This window comes from Aegilops tauschii, chromosome 2 (genome assembly GCF_002575655.3).
Source record: "Aegilops tauschii subsp. strangulata cultivar AL8/78 chromosome 2, Aet v6.0, whole genome shotgun sequence".
NCBI lineage: Eukaryota > Viridiplantae > Streptophyta > Magnoliopsida > Poales > Poaceae > Aegilops > Aegilops tauschii.
The window spans coordinates 577,837,478-577,854,291 of record NC_053036.3 but is presented as its reverse complement, the minus strand read 5'-3'; the positions used below and the strand labels follow the sequence as shown (position 1 = coordinate 577,854,291).

The 16,814-nt window shown below is 49.0% G+C and overlaps 1 protein-coding gene across 1 annotated transcript; it reads right to left on the bottom strand.

Moving 5' to 3' along the window:
* Positions 1–2,872: 2,872 nt before the first annotated feature.
* LOC120973752 (uncharacterized) lies at positions 2,873–8,908 on the bottom strand. Its single transcript, XM_045233635.2, has 8 exons — positions 8,691–8,908; positions 8,485–8,608; positions 7,928–8,174; positions 6,877–6,953; positions 6,402–6,776; positions 6,249–6,307; positions 3,597–6,155; positions 2,873–3,514 (listed from the first exon to the last, which is right to left on the bottom strand). The coding sequence occupies exons 5-8, from the start codon at positions 6,402–6,404 to the stop codon at positions 3,049–3,051; spliced, it is 3,087 nt and encodes a 1,028-aa protein (XP_045089570.2). The 5' UTR covers positions 6,405–6,776; positions 6,877–6,953; positions 7,928–8,174; positions 8,485–8,608; positions 8,691–8,908; the 3' UTR covers positions 2,873–3,048.
* Positions 8,909–16,814: the final 7,906 nt, after the last annotated feature.

The window sequence follows — 16,814 nt, the reverse complement described above, 5'->3', positions numbered from 1 at the left end:
TTCCTCTGTTTTTGTTCTTCAGTCAAGAGAGTACACACCCAAATTCAGTTTCTAGTACAAAACAAGACTGGGCTGCCGAATAGATGTTGGGCCGTGAGAAAATGGGCCCTGAGAAAATAACCATGGCCAAGACCAGCCCACCCGCGTAGGGGCACCAGCCCACCTCTAACTTCGGCAAATAAAATGGGGCCCAATAAAATGTTACTTGTTTTTATTTTGGCCTTTTTCTTGCACTAAATTTTGTGATGGATCATTTTTTGATGCACTAAAACTAAATGTTAATTGTTTTTATGCATGTCTACGGTTCCATGAACTAAATGAGTTGATGCTTGCATGAAGTGCCCGAAGTAAATTAGTTTGCATTTCCTAGTTGCACCCATGTCCATAGTGGGTTTGCATGGGGCTCCTAGTTGCATGTCCATGGTTTGGCCAATATTTTGAAGATGGTGTGTGTGGTGATTGGGGTGTAGAAACCGGGGCCCGTAGCAACCCATAGCAATACAAGAATAATAAGCAAAAACAACCCATAGCAATCCACAAATAATAGACGAAATACACAATATATATAGTAGCATAACGATTATATAGAAGCATAACGATTGCAACCCATAGTTCCACGATAGCCTTACAACTCCATGATAGCCTTACAACTTAAAGTACTAATAAAACTTAATAATAGTAGCATAACGATTACAACTTAAAAAACTAATACGACAGATCTATAGCAAGCTAGATAGATAGATAGGGGGGCACCAAACACGGGTTCTTCGGGTTCTTCTTGTCCTCCTCCTCCGGGGCCACCTCGCTCCTCCGGGCGTCGCCCTTCACTCCTCCCCATTGTTGATGGGGTACGGGAGCATGTGCATAACACCGTTGTTGGGGAAGATGCCATTGAAGTCGGTGAAGATATTGTAGGTTGTGAAAGCTATGAACTCACAACCAACCCAATACGCTCGCCCGAGGAGATGGAAAGCATCGAAAGGGTTAGTGAACGTGGCGAGGAGCCCAACCACAATGCCGTTGTGGTTGACCTCCTCAAGATGGTACATCCGAGGAGAGCCGCGGGGGAGGTGGCGGAAGCCGGCCGCAAGGAAGTACTCCGTTAACTCCCTTGCGCCCCTCCACCTCGAGATCGCCCAAACCCTAAGGGTTCTCTCTACATACACTCCGGCCGGGTAGAGCCTTTCCGGCACGGTTGGGGGGAAGCGGTAGGTGGGGCCGTTGTACTGCATGGTGGTGGGGTGGCTCGAGGGCTCGATCGGGTTTGATGGAGAAGAAGGAAGAAGGAGGGCAGAGGAGGCAGAGGATGGGGTGTGGATGAGGAGGGAGAGGAAGACGATAGTGCCCGGCTTAAATAGCCCAAGTGCGACGTGGTTTCACCCCGTAGAATTAAGGGGCGGGCGGCGTTTGGTGGCGCCCCATGAAAGTGTGTACACGAGAGTGGGAAACGGGCTGCGATCCTTCTGTGCAACCGGTCGCGGGTCAAGGGGGACGGGCTCACGGACGCGTCTGTGCCGTCATGGGTCAAGGGGACACGCCTGCATGAAGTTCTCTGCGTGTGCCACCCGTGCATTCATGCCGTAGCCCATTAATTTGCACATCTTGCTAGGGCCTGGCTGAGGGCAACGTTTGGTCGATGGGAGACGTGACAATAATGGACGCCTTCATTTGCCCATCTTGTAACGGGCAGCACGCCGTTTGAACTGGGCATCGATACCCACATCGATAGCCCCATCGATACCCCATGCCAGTATTGCGTCCTCAAAGAGGAGCACACCATGTACAGCACGCAATGCAACATTGGCTTTTTGGTTGTCTTCATCGGGCTGCTGCGTTGTGGCCGGGCGCATGCTTTCATGCGACGATGCATCAATTGTAATGGTAGGCATGCGACATGTTACTGCGTCGATAGGGGTGGCGGAGCAGGGCTACGTCGAGGGCATGCATGCAACGCACGGGCGCAGTTCTGCGGGTGGGCATGCATGCTGCGGGTAGGCACGGGCACGCATGCAACGATGGAAAGGGCACTGCGTAGGCTTGGTCCATGCACCGCGTCAACTCTTGCCGTTGGATTCAAATGAACGGTCCTGATGCCCCAACGAGATAGGCTGATCCAAACCCCACTGATTCAACCAATCAGCGCGTCTCATGCGGATCGATGCACACTGTAGCTAACCCTAGCGCCTGATCTCAACCGTCCACGCACAACGATCGACGACCCGGTAGTGTGCGGGGTTTTGACTGATTAGGGTTGAGCATAACTAATTCAAAAAAAATCAAAAAAATATAAAACTTGCGCACATAGTCTTATTATGTCGTATAGTAACGAGAAAAAAATATAAATATGGTTTACATACATTTTTACGAAAAATCCTTCACAAAATTGTCATTCCTCGAACAATGTAGTATGGAGTTCAAGGGAGAGAGAGTAGTGGGAACCCGAGAGTAGGTGGGGTTTTGAAAATGGAAAGTGTGAAAACCTCACCAAAACTTCATTTTGGATTGACTAAGAAAGATCTTAACTTACTTTTCTCATTTTCATGTTTTAAACTTGTTTTATATATAATTTTCTATTAAACCTTGTTTTTTCAAAAAAAAAAGAAAATAATAGAAAATTAATTCAATAAATAGTGAGACTTTAGATTTACACTATATAGGTAGAATAGATGTGTAGAAAAATTATTTGGCTGGTTTAGACAAGGTGCCAAAAAAACTTGCTTAAATATGAGGCCGTTTATCCTACCTTTGGAGGTCATTTGAGACACACTTTTCATGACTATGAGTTCAACTTACCGAAAGGGCTCGGAATGATTAGCAAGCAAACATATTTTAGTTGAGGTACTTTAGATAGCATTAAAACATCAATATCCCATCCCTAATTCAAATTTGAGTCCAAATTTGAATTTTAATTTTAATTTTATTTGGCTGGTTTAGACAAGGTACCAACAAACAAGTTCGAATAGAAATACGGGGATACATAGTGACTACCAGTACGCACCAAGTTACAAATATTATTACATGCCCCAAATTTTCAAACTGTTCTCTGTTCTACCTCTTCCTGCCACGTCGCGTGCCCTTCTTCGCCTTAGCACTTCTTGTTTTTGGTTCTACTACACACACAAGTTCACTGATCATCTTGGTTTTCTTCACTGGTCTTTTCAACACCTCGCCAACACCCTCATGATCAGTGTCTTCAGTCTCAATGTTGACAGCAGTTTCAATTTCTTCGGTGTGTACCCCAACATGGGTTTCTTCAGTCTGAACCTCGACACGCTCAGGTTCAGTTTCTTCGGTGTGTACCTCAACATGGGTTTCTTCAGTCTGAACCTCGACACGCTCAGGTTCAGTTTCAACCTCGAGAGCAGTTTCTTCAGTCTGAATGTTGACTGCAGCAAGATTTTCTTCAGTCTGCTCAGGCTCAGGCACACTTCTCTTCTTTCTACCGCCATTGACTCTTGCTTTTTTTGTTGGCCAACACTGTTCAACAACAAGGGGCTGACTTGCTCGCTTCCTCCTGGCCATTGGGAAAATGTTATAGATATAGTAATTGGAAAAAAGCACCAAATCAAAACACACAAAAATACACAAGAACATACTTTGGCTTATCAGGAGTGTAACGGCATTTGACAGATCCCACTCTGTGCCCAAGTTCCTGGCACAACTTGCATCTGTTTTTGTTACCTTTTTGGGCCCTTTTTGGCTTTCCATCTTCCTTTCCCTTCTTACTACTCCCACCTTTCTCAAACCATGCCTTGAATCTACTCTGTTTAGGCCTGCCAGCCTTTCTTTTCGTCAAGGGAGGACACATGGAAAATTCAATGTCCACTTCAGGCCACTGAGACTGATTTGTAAGTGCTGGAATTGGAGTAGCATATGCAGCTTTGAATCTTGCTACCGAATAATATTCATGCAAATATGGGTGCATGTTTATCTTCGGTTGGGATGCTAAGAAGAGAATGGCATGCTCACATGGTTTACCAGTGTGTTGCCACTTGAGGCAAGTGCAATCATGCAATTCAGTGTTAACAACATGTCTCCTTCCAGTTTTGTTATCTCTAACTTCAGCACCCCAAGGTGAAGATTTTTCAACAAACAAATGTGAAAGACATCTGCTCCTATTGACCACCTGTTGTACCACTGCTGGAAGCTTATCACCTTGCAGACAATCACCTATCCTTCTTCTCAACTCCCACAACCGCATGAGCATGATCCTGATTTGGTCAACCATGTCATGCACAGGCAAATCTTTTAACTCCTTCACCTTGTTGTTGAAACTCTCTGCCAAATTGTTGTTGATGTGGTCACACTTGATGGCAGTGTTGAATGCAGACCTGTACCATAACAAAGAATGGTAGGTGTTCAGCCATGGACCAAACTCATCACATGCTGCCATTATCTTATCAAGATGATATTTGTGTGTCTGTCTAGTGTAAGATCTTGCTGCTGGCCACATGCGCCCAAATTCTTCTCCTCTAAATTTTTCGATCAAATTCATCCACAAATGACCGAAGCACTCCCTCTGCTCTGCATGTGGGAAAACATTTTTCACTGAATTTTCAAGCCCCTTACATGCATCTGTGTGTATAGCCAAAGGTGACACTGGCCCTAGGCATCTTTTCAACTGGATCATGAACCATGTCCATGAAGCCTCTGTTTCTGACTGAAACAAGCCAACAGCAATAGGAAACATCCAGTTGTGTCCATCTAGAGCATTGCATGCTGCCAACTGACCATTCCACTTGCCTGTCAAAAATGATGAGTCTATGCTCAAATATGGACGGCACCCTGCTTTGAACCCATCGATGCAAGGCTTCAAAGCCATAAAAAACTTGGAGAACTTGACTTCACCTTCGGCTGATACCTCTGTATCTATCTCCACAACACTGCCAGGTGACCTCTTTTCCACCTCTGCTTTGAAGTTGTAAAGCATCCTAAATGTATTTGCCCAATCACCATATAAATTTTTCATTGCCCTTTGTTTTGCCTTCCACACTGTGGTATATTTCAGTTTAATGGGGTGCATCTTTTCCAAGTCTACTTTGAGTTTCTTGGCAGTAGTGTTTGGTGTTTTGGCTAAAATTGGGGTGATCTTTTCTGCAACCCAAAGTTGTGATGTCATGGTTGATACTCTCTGTGAACTTGTAATACAAGTATGTTGATTGGGGATTTGGTTAACCCTGACAGTACTTCCATCAGGTTGCAGTCTAGCAGATATGTACCACTTGCAAGGCTTCACACTACCATCAAATCCTCTGCACCTCCCATAAAACTTCTTTCTATCAGTCCAAACAGTCTTGGCATCAAACTCATGTTTCACTGCATAAGTCTTGAAACACATCCTAAACTCCTTCATGCTTGGGAACAACTTGCCTACTTCAATGACAGGGTTTTCTTTGTCATACACATGCACCAGCTCATCATCATGTGCATCATCTACTTCATCCGCAGCTTGTTCCATCAACTGTCCATCTACTTCTTCATCAGCATTAGCAGGCAAACTAGATTCACCCCTCTTCTGCTTATCTCTGTCATCGACTGGAATGCCAAAAAGTTTGGCCATCTCAATGTCAGGCATTGGTGCAATGACCAAATCAGTAGGCTCATCTAATTCAACTACATTCCAATCAACAGTTGCTGCAGTTTCAGTTTCAGTTCCAGTCACCTGTCCCTCTTCGGCTATTACTGTAAGTTCAGTACACATGGGAATCAATGGCCTCTGTGTAGCCCAATCATCATCTACCATCTGCGCAGCCAATTGTGATGGCACATATCCAACCTTCGAAAAAATGTTCAGATCAACGAGCTCAGCAAAAAAATTAGCCCGTTTGCTTGTCCAGCCGTTTTGCCGATCGATTTCTTCAACAATCTGTTCACCATCTTCTATTCTCACATACTCTCCTTTCCAATCATCAAACCGCAACAGTGATACTTCTTGCTCTGGACCCCAAACTATATTCTCCCCAATTTTTTCCACCCATTTCTTCACTGCCGTCTCTCCCATGTTCTGTAGAACTTGTGGATCAATCTCTGTAAACTCAACCTCCCATTTAACAATTGTGTCTCTCTCAATGTTCTGTATGCTACCATCAACTAATTTTGCCTTTGATGGAAAGAAATTGACTATCAATTCGAAGGTCCTAGCGGCAGCATCCCCTCTGTCAGTGCCGGACAGTGTGAGCCCGTGAGAAAGAGCAGACGAGGCTACCCCCTAATTGCATGCAAAATTGGATCGGAGAGAGGCGCATTACCTATTCGAAGTTGAATCTGGCGGCTCCATCTCAGTATGCCCACGGACTCCCCTCACAACCTATCGATTCCGCAAGTGAAAACAGAGAAAACGAGCTGAGATCTACGGGCCCGAGAGAGGAACGGGAGGGCGACTAGGGTTTGAATTCACTCACCATTTTCTTATGATGAAGGCTCCGCTGCCGTTGAGAACGAGGGCTCCGCCGCCGCCACCAAGAACGCAAGATCCGCCGCCACCGGAGAAGAAGGGGGGCAGAGTGGCGGGCCCAGCGCGGTCGGGCGGCAGGGCACGGTCAGCTGTTTTGAGGAACAATTAAGTTGGACCCACATGTCCTAACATAAACGGGCGGGCTTGGTTGACGACCAATTTAACCACATTTAACACCCCATGTGGCCATGAGCTATTTACACGCTCAAATGTGTCGCACCACAGCCATTCGCTCGAACAACGTCGCACTTTTGCCAATTCACCTCAAAAACGTCGCACAGGAGCTATTGGCCCATATGAATCGAAGCAATTCCTTAGAACCCTATTATGCAAAGAGAATTTCCAGTTTCAATATTATGGTGATCATGTCAGAAGAAGTAGAGAGTGAGTTGGTACAAAATACACAAGGATAGTAAACTCACGCTTGTGTTGGGTGTTGTGCATTTAGCAAGGGAGAAAACTTGATGCTTGGTCCCCTCAAATCAGATCAGTCACCCTCCTGATAATGTTTGTTACATTTGGTCAATGAATAAATAAATATACTGCATTTTTTCTTCTCGAAATAGCCAGTTGCAAAGACAAGGTAAATCTGCTTAAGCATATCAGTACAAGTATACTAGTATAGTACAATGTTCTAGTATCTGACAAGTGGTATGTGACAGCAGCAGTATCAAGTACTAGTCAACATAATTGAGCCTATACTTACTCTAAACTGAAACCATTTGCTAAAAAGAACAAGAGTTGTATCCATCCAGTATGTATGTACTCTACACAGGAACAAATCAACATCAATGTTGATCTCACAAGTGAGAGGCAGAGGCTTCCCAGCCCAACTCATGGCTCACTTTAAGTTTCATAGCTGCAAGAGGACTTAAAGGTTGCACGTACAGCAGAGCATAGCGGAAGAAATGGATAACTTAACAGGCATGTAGCACAAACAAGCTTAGGAGATGGCAACAATATATCATCAGTGGAGTTACCGAGAGCCAAATGAGGCCATCGATTGGCACATCATTTGATTGCTATACAATACCCAGTTTTTTTGCTGAAGCAATAAAATAATGATCACAGAGATTGAGCACTACAAGTTAGACAGTTGAAGAATGTTAAATATACAGCAGCAAACTAGAAGAAACGCCTCTGTATATATATACAATATTTCCAAGCATAAAAGCTAGAAGCATGCATATTAGATTTTCTTTCCTATAGAGCAAATAAATCCATAGGAGGTTAATGAAACTAGCTAGCTCACTTGATGAGTCTGTTACAGCTGAAACAAAAAAGACAGGGGCTGGACCATGAATGTGTGTATCGATGCTATACAAATCATGCAGCCCTGTTCAACAACTAAGGAGATTACTAGCTACTCCAGGTTTTGGAAACTAGTTGTACATCCTAATTTCAAACGCGATGTGCGCACCACACACTCCCAGGTTAACAAGACAACAGATTTGGTGGGGATGAGGAGGGTACCTGTGCTTGAGTGTTGGTTGTGGTCGCTCTTGGTGTTGATGAAGAGAAGAGGTCTTGCTCGGACGAACCCATCAGCAGGCCAGCGGGAGAATCTTTCTCCTCCTCCATCATGTCCTACGACGAACCAATCAGTGGAGTGGAAGCGCGTCGTCGGGCAAGCAGGCAGCCTTCCTCTCCCGGCACCTTCAATTCCAAGAAGCCCTTGATGGATCCATCCGATGGCGTGCTCGATCTGCAGCATAGTGCACTACACAAGGAAGAAGAACAAGTCAGCATCGTACTAGCAGATAACAAGAAAGCCTCATCGTATCTGATACAATAAATGTAATGTCCTAGATTCGAGTGCTCATGACAAGAAATAATTTCTAAATTCAACAGATGACAAGAGAAAGAAGCATCCAGGGTCAAAAAAAAGAGAAAGAAGCATCATCATAACAGCAACAAATGTAGTACTGTCTTGAACTCGAAAATACTGCAGCTCCCCCTCCCAGGATGGGTAGGGTAGGGTAGGAAGATGATGGATTTGGTTGGGATTGGGGATGAAGAGAAGAGGGTACCTTTGTTTTGCTTGCTTGATGGCTGGCTGGGTCGTCCTTGGCGTCGATGAAGAAAAGAGGTCGTGGGGGGCGACCATCAAGGGTCCATGTCCTCCTCCTCATCCGCCGCCGTCGGGTCCTGCGACTGACACAACCCAACGCAACCCATCAGAGAAGAGAAGTGAAGCATGCATCAGGGAATGGAAGGGGAGGGGAGGGGAGCAGACCTTGACGCTGCTGCTGCTTCTGCTTGTCCTGGGACAGGGACCGGAGGAAGGACGACCTTGACGAGCACAAGAGCCGCATCCCCGGCGGGCATGTAATGACCTGAACTCTAGCAAGGAATTGGATAGCCGCAGGAGGGGAATTTTGGGTGAGAGGAGGAAGAAGCAGTAGGTGAGGGAGAGACGAAAGGGGACGGGGAATCAGTTATCTCTTCATTCATGCCTGTCTCACTAGTACACAGGGGATTAGGTACCCAACACACACGCACGCTGCTGGCCACAGACGGCCCAGTCAGCCATGGGCTCAGCCCAACCCATACTACTCGTCTCTCCCTAATCAGTCCACTGATGTAGTAGCATCAGGTGTGACATGCTCCCCTCCTTGAGCGGAAGCAACATCATCCCAGCAAGGAGCCGTCGGGTACCCGTGACGCAGCACTGTGTAGTCCTCCCATGTAGCGGAGTCTGGTGATAGAGACGACCATTGGACACGGACTTGTACGATGGATGCGATCCCCTTCTTGACCATGCGTCGATCCAGGATTGCCACCGGCTGCAGAGGTGCGGCAGAGAGGTCAGGAGCGCGCGGCAGCTCGGCGAAGACAGGTGTGTAGTCCAGCGTGAAGGGCTTCAGCTGGGAGACATGAAACACCAGGTGGATGCGGCTGCCCGGTGGTAGCGCCAGTTTGTATGCCATGGTGCCCACACGTTGCTCGATGGTGAAGGGACCGAAGAATTTGTATGCCAGCTTGGGGCACGGGCGGTTAGCCACCGTGGATTGGACATATGGCTGGAGCTTGAGGAGTACCTGATCACCCATGACAAAAGAGCGCTCAGTGCGATTCTTGTCTGCCTTCTGCTTGCATCTGTTCTGGGCACGCGCCAGCTGCGCGCGGAGTCGATCATTGTGCTTGACCCAATCCAGTTCTTTGCCTGCTTCCTCTGGCAGGTGCGCCCCAAGCGATGGCAGGCCGCCCAGGTTCGGTTCTTTGCCATACAGGGCTTGAAATGGAGATGTATTGAGTGACGAGTGATGTGAAGTATTGTACCAGAATTCTGCCGTGGGAAGCCACTTGCGCCAGTGCTTCGGGGTGTCATGAACAGCACACCGAAGGTACATTTCCAAACATTGATTGACCCGCTCACTTTGTCCGTCCGTCTGAGGATAATAAGCAGTTGAGTAACTGAGCTTGGTGCCAGCCGCGTCCAACAGGGCACGCCACATGTTACTTGTGAATATTTTGTCACGATCTGAGATGATGGACAGAGGAACTCCGTGCAGTTTGATAATGTTATCCCAGAAGGCGCGGGCCACGGAGGCTGCTGTGAACGGGTGACGGAGGGGGTACAAAATGAGAATACTTGGTGAAGCGGTCGACGACAACCATGATCACTTCATAGCCCTCGGACGTTGGCAGGCCCTCGATAAAATCCATGGTGAGGTCTTGCCATGGCTCGGTGGGTATTGGCAGGGGCTGGAGCAGGCCTGGGGACTTGATGTGCTCATGTTTGGCATGCTGACATACTGAGCATTGACGAACAAAATCCTCCACCGCTGGTTTGAGGCCTCGCCAGGTGAAATGTTTCTTGACTCGCTGGTAAGTAGCCATCACTGCAGAATGCCCGCCCACAGCACTCGCGTGAAACGCATTGATCAACTTTGTTTGGAGTACAGTGTTTGCTCCTATCCACAGTTTGTTGTGCAGGCGGATGACCCCTTGCCTCAGTTCATAACCTTGCTCATCCGGGCTGGTGATAGCAAGCCGTTGCAGCAAATCTTGCGCCTCGGTATCTGTCTCGTAGGAGTTAGCTACTTCTTGCAGCCACTGTGGTTGGCAGATCGAAAGTGCGTCAATAGATAGAAGGTGCCCGACGCGAGACAGAGCATCCGCGGCGCCATTGTCCGGGCCACGCCTATACTTGAATGAGAATTGGAGCCCGACCATCTTCGACATGGCCTTTTGCTGGAGCTCCGTTTCTAGCTGCTGATCCCCCAGACTACATAAGCTCTTGTGATCTGTGACTATCACAAAAGGACCTCGTTGCAGGTACGCCCTCCACTTGTCGACTGCCATGGTGATTGCAAGGAACTCCTTCTCGTAAATTGATAGGCGTTGGTTGCGCACGCCCAGGGCCTTGCTGAGGTAAGCGATGGGGTGGCCGTCTTGGACCAGAACCGCCCCCACGCCGGTATCACATGCGTCTGTCTCAATGGAGAACGGCCGGGAGAAATCTGGTAAGGCCAATACCGGCGTGCTCACCATCGCAGTCTTGATATGCTCGAATGCCGTTTGTGCTTGTTCAGTCCACACGAACCCTTTCTTGGTGAGCAGCTGCGTAAGGGGCTTGGCGAGGATGCCGTATCGAGGAACAAACTTGCGGTAGTAGCCCGTCAGGCCGAGGAACCCGCGGAGTTCCGTAGCATTGGTTGGTGTTGGCCACGCCCGCATTGCGCTGGTCTTGCTTGGATCAGTCGCCACGCCCTCCCTTGAGATGATGTGGCCGAGGTACTCGATGCTTGGTTGGGCGAAGGAGCACTTTGATTCCTTGGCATACAGCTGATTTTGACGAAGAATGCCAAACACCGTACGCAAGTGCTCCACGTGATCTTGCAAGGTTTGGCTGAAAACAAGGATGTCATCTAAAAACGTGATGACAAACTTACGATTTGGCCCCGAGAAGACGGAGTTCATGAGGCATTGGAAGGTTGGTGGTCCGTTTGTGACACCAAATGGCATCACTCTGAATTGAAAATGCCCATGGTGAGTCTTGAAAGCTGTTTTCTCCTCATCTCCTTCCCGCATTCGGATTTGATGGTACCCCGCACGGAGATCAACCTTGGAGAAGAATGCTGCACCGGCCAGATCATCCAACAATTTATCGATTACGGGTAGTGGAAACTTTTTCTTTATGGTGATCATGTTGAGACGCCGATAATCCACACAAAATCGCCATGTCCCATCTTTTTTCTTCACTAAGAGGACCGGAGCCGCAAAGGGACTCATACTGTGTGTGATCAATCCCGTGCGCAACATCTCGGTGACTTGCCGTTCTATTTCGTCCTTCTGTAAGGGAGAATAACGATATGGTCTTGAGTTGATGGGCGCTGCGCCTGGTTCCAGACTGATTGCATGATCATATTGTCGGTGAGGTGGAAGCTCCATTGGTTCTGCAAAGACATCTCTGAAGTCTGTCAATACTTGCTGAATGATTGGGGGTACAGGTTCACCACTGCTATCAGGTGGCCGGGAGTGAATCTCTAGTAGGGCAGCTCCCCAAATTTCATTCTCTTCCTGCATTTGCCACAAAGAAGCTGCATCCAGGGCCGTTATCGCCGGTTGGTCCTCGGTTCTGACGCCAGTCAACAGAATCGTGTTTCCTTGCTTGGTGAACCGCATTGTTTTCAATCCCCAATCGCTCTGCATTGGGTTGTGGCACGCCAGCCAATCCACCCCAAGGACTGCATCATACACTCCCATGTCCAGGACTCCCATATCTGTGCAAAATTCATGACCATGGGTGTGCCACTTGAGCTGGGGCACCACTTCTGTGCATGTCAGCTGCTGCCCATTGGCGACACGCACTACGATCGGAGAAATGCTCGTGGTGGCGGCGCCAATGCGTTGTGCAAATGCAGTGTTAACAAACGTATGTGTGCTGCCGGAATCGACCAACAGAAGCATGGTCTGATTGCCGACAGTTGCTCTTAGCCTGATCGTATCCGCCGCTTCAGTCCCCTCTACAACATGGGCAGACAGGAGACAACAGGTACGGTTTGGCAGTGCTGGTTCATCAAGTAGTTCCAACGCTCGCACTACCTCATTGGAAAGCACCTCCCCATGTTCTCCGACTTCAATGGTAAGTAATTGTGCTGTACGACGACACTGATGCTCTCTCGAGTACTTGTCCCCACAGCGAAAACAGAGGCCGTGTTGTCGGCGGTAGTCACGAAGCTGCCGTTCATGACCAAAATCATCAGTTGCTGGGCGAGGCGCGGGTGCCGCGCGTGGTGCAGGAACTGCAGGTGGCACCGGAGGTGGTGGTTTGCCTAGAGCAGCTGGCACTGGCACGGTTGGAGGAGGGCGCCCCGGGTTGGTGATGCGATAGCGTGGACGTTGCTGATCCAGATCCTCCTCTTGGATGCGGGCGAAGAGCGTTGCTCGCGTGATACTGTTGGGAGCTTGAATGCACACAGCAGCACGCAGTTCATCCTTGAGGCCCAGCAAAAACTGAGTGACGAAGAACTTGGTGCGGAGAGAGGCGTCCAAGGCTAGCAAATTGTACATATACACTTCGAATTGTTGCCTGTACTCTGTAACACTGCCCGTCTGTCGAAGCTGTAGTAAGTTGTGCATCAACGATTCGAACTCCTCCGGGCCAAATTCTTCTTCAATCGCCTGACGAAACATCTCCCAAGAGATCATGGCATGTTGCTGCCGATATGCCCGAAGCCAGAGTGTCGCATGTCCGTCAACATACAGCGCGGCTGTCGCCACCCAGCTGTGTTGTGGCACCCGACAGAGCTCAAAATACGCGAGACATCGATCGAGCCATACCCGAGGTAATTCGCCATCGAAACGGGGGAAATTGTGCTTGGGCGGCTTGGTGTACGACTCTTCATGGAGCGGCAGCAGAGGTTGTTGGTGGCGAACAGAGTCTGGGCGAGCCAACAGAGGTGGCCCTTCGTTGGTGAGTCGCGCGAAGGGGGCGGTGGCGTTGAGGGCCTGTGGAATCGGAAGTGCGCTCGGCGGCGGCGCGGCACGGGACTCCGGAGAGGGAGTTTGTGTTGGAAATATGCCCTAGAGGCAATAATAAAATGGTTATTATTGTATTTCCTTCTTCATGATAATTGTCTATTGTTCATGCTATAATTGTATTAACTGGAAACCGTAATACATGTGTGAATACATAGACCACAACATGTCCCTAGTGAGCCTCTAGTTGACTAGCTCGTTGATCAATAGATGGTTATGGTTTCCTGACCATGGACATTGGATGTCATTGATAACGGGATCACATCATTAGGAGAATGATGTGATGGACAAGACCCAATCCTAAGCATAGCACAAGATCGTGTAGTTCATTTGCTAGAGCTTTTCTAATGTCAAGTATCGTTTCCTTAGACCATGAGATTGTGCAACTCCCGGATACCGTAGGAATGCTTTGGGTGTACCAAACGTCACAACGTAACTGGGTGGCTATAAAGGTGCACTACAGGTATCTCCGAAAGTTTCTATTGGGTTGGTACGAATCGAGACTAGGATTTGTCACTCCGTATGACGGAGAGGTATCTCTGGGCCCACTCGGTAATGCATCATCAGAATGAGCTCAATGTGACTAATGAGTTAGCCACGGGATCATGCGTTACGGAACGAGTAAAGAGACTTGCCGGTAACGAGATTGAACGAGGTATGGGGATACCGATGATCGAATCTCGGGCAAGTAACATACCGATGGACAAAGGGAATTGTATACGGGATTGATTGAATCCCCGACATCGTGATTCATCCGATGAGATCATCGTGGAACATGTGGGAGCCAACATGGGTATCCAGATCCCGCTGTTGGTTATTGGCCGGAGAACGTCTCGGTCATGCCTGCATGGTTCCCGAACCCGTAGGGTCTACACACTTAAGGTTCGGTGACGCTAGAGTTGTTATGGGAAATAGTATGTTGTTACTGAAGTTTTTTCGGAGTCCCGGATGAGATCCCGGACATGACGAGGAGCTCCGGAATGGTCCGGAGGTGAAGATCGGTATATTGGACGAAGGGTATTGGAGTCCGGAATTGTTCCGGGGGTACCAGGCTATGGCCAGCATGTCCGAAAGGGGTTTCGGAGGCCCCGGCAAGCGTTTGGGGGCCTTATGGGCCAAGGGGAAGGGGCAAACCAGCCCACTAAGGGGCTGTGCGCCCCTCCCAACCCCTCTCACATAACCAGGAGAGGTGGGAGCGGCACCCCTAGGGCAGCCGCCCCTCCCGGCTTGGGGGGCAAGTTTCCTAGGGGGTGGGGCGCCCAAACCCATCTAGGGTTTCCCCTGGCCGCCGCCTCCTCCTCTAGATCCATCTAGAGGGGTCGGCCCCCTCTCCCCTTCCCCCTATATATAGTGAGGGGGTGGGAGGGCAGCCACAGCCCTTGCCTGGCGCAGCCCTCTCCTCCTCCTTAGTGCTTAGCGAAGCTCTGCCGGAGAACCACGAGCTCCATTGCCACCATGCCGTCGTGGTGCTGGAGTTCTCCCTCAACTTCTCCTCTCCCCTTGCTGGATCAAGAAGGAGGAGACATCCCCGGGTTGTACGTGTGTTGAACGCGGAGGCGCCGTCCGTTCGGCGCTAAATCGGATCTTCCGCGATTTGAATCGCCGCGAGTACGACTCCATCAACCGCGTTCTTGTAACACTTCCGCTTAGCGATCTTCAAGGGTATGAAGGTGCACTCCCTCTCTCTCGTTGCTAGCATCTCCTAGATTGATCTTGGTGACACGTACGAAAATTTTGAATTATTGCTACGTTCCCCAACAGTGGCCTCATGAGCTAGGTCGATGCGTAGATTCTATGCACGAGTAGAACACAAAGTAGTTGTGGGCGATGATTTGTTCAATTTGCTTGCCGTTACTAGTCTTATCTTGATTCGGCGGCATTGTGGGATGAAGCGGCCCGGACCGACCTTACATGTACACTTACGTGAGATAGGTTCCACCGACTGACATGCACTTGATGCATAAGGTGGCTAGTGTTGGGGATCGCAGTAATTTCAAAAATTTCCTACGCTCACGCAAGACCATGGTGATGCATAGCAACGAGAGGGGAGAGTGTTGTCCACGTACCCTTGTAGACCGATAGCGGAAGCGTTATCACAACGCGGTTGATGTAGTCGTACGTCTTCACGATCGACCGATCAAGTACCGAACGCACGGCACCTCCGAGTTCTACACACGTTCAGCTCGATGACGTCCCTCGAACTCCGATCCAGCCGAGTGTTGAGGGAGAGTTTCGTCAGCACGACAGCGTGGTGACGATGATGATGTTCCACCGACGCAGGGCTTCGCCTAAGCTCCGCAACGGTATTATCGAGGTGTAATATGGTGGAGGGGGCACCGCACACGGCTAAGAGATCTCAAGGATCAATTGTTGTGTCTCTGGGGTGCCCCCCTGCCCCCGTATATAAAGGAGCAAGGGGGAGGCAGCCGGCCAAGGGGAGAGGCGCGCCAAAGGGGGGAGTCCTACTCCCACCGGGAGTAGGACTCCTCCTTTCCTTGTGGGAGTAGGAGAAGGGAAGGGGGAAGGAGAAAGAAGGAAGGGGGCGCCCCCCTTCCCTAGTCCAATTCGGACCAGATCATGGGGAGGGGCGCGGCCACCTTTTGAGGCCTTTCTCTCCTTTCCCGTATGGCCCATTAAGGCCCAATACGAATTCCCGTAACTCTCCGGTACTCCGAAAAATACCCGAATCACTCGGAAACTTTCCGAAGTCCGAATATAGTCGTCCAATATATCGATTTTTACGTCTAGGCCATTTCGAGACTCCTCGTCATGTCCTCGATCTCATCCGGGACTCCGAACTCCTTCGGTACATCAAAACTCAATAAAATTGTCATCATAACGTTAAGCGTGCGGACCCTTTGGGTTCGAGAACTATGTAGACATGACCGAGACACCTCTCCGGTCAATAACCAATAGCGGGACCTGGATGCCCATATTGGCTCCCACATATTCTACGAAGATCTTTATCGGTCAGACCGCATAACAACATACGTTGTTCCCTTTGTCATCGGTATGTTACTTGCCCGAGATTCGATCGTCGGTATCTCGATACCTAGTTCAATCTCGTTACTGGCAAGTCTCTTTACTCGTTCCGTAATACATCATCCCGCAACTAACTCATTAGTCACAATGCTTGCAAGGCTTATAGTGATGTGCATTACCGAGTGGGCCCAGAGATACCTCTCCGACAATCGGAGTGACAAATCCTAATCTCGAAATACGCCAACCCAACAAGTACCTTTGGAGACACCTGTAGAGCACCTTTATAATCACCCATTTACGTTGTGACGTTTGGTAGCACACAAAGTGTTCCTCCGGTAAACGGGAGTTGCATAATCTCATAGTCATAGGAACATGTATAAGTCATGAAGAA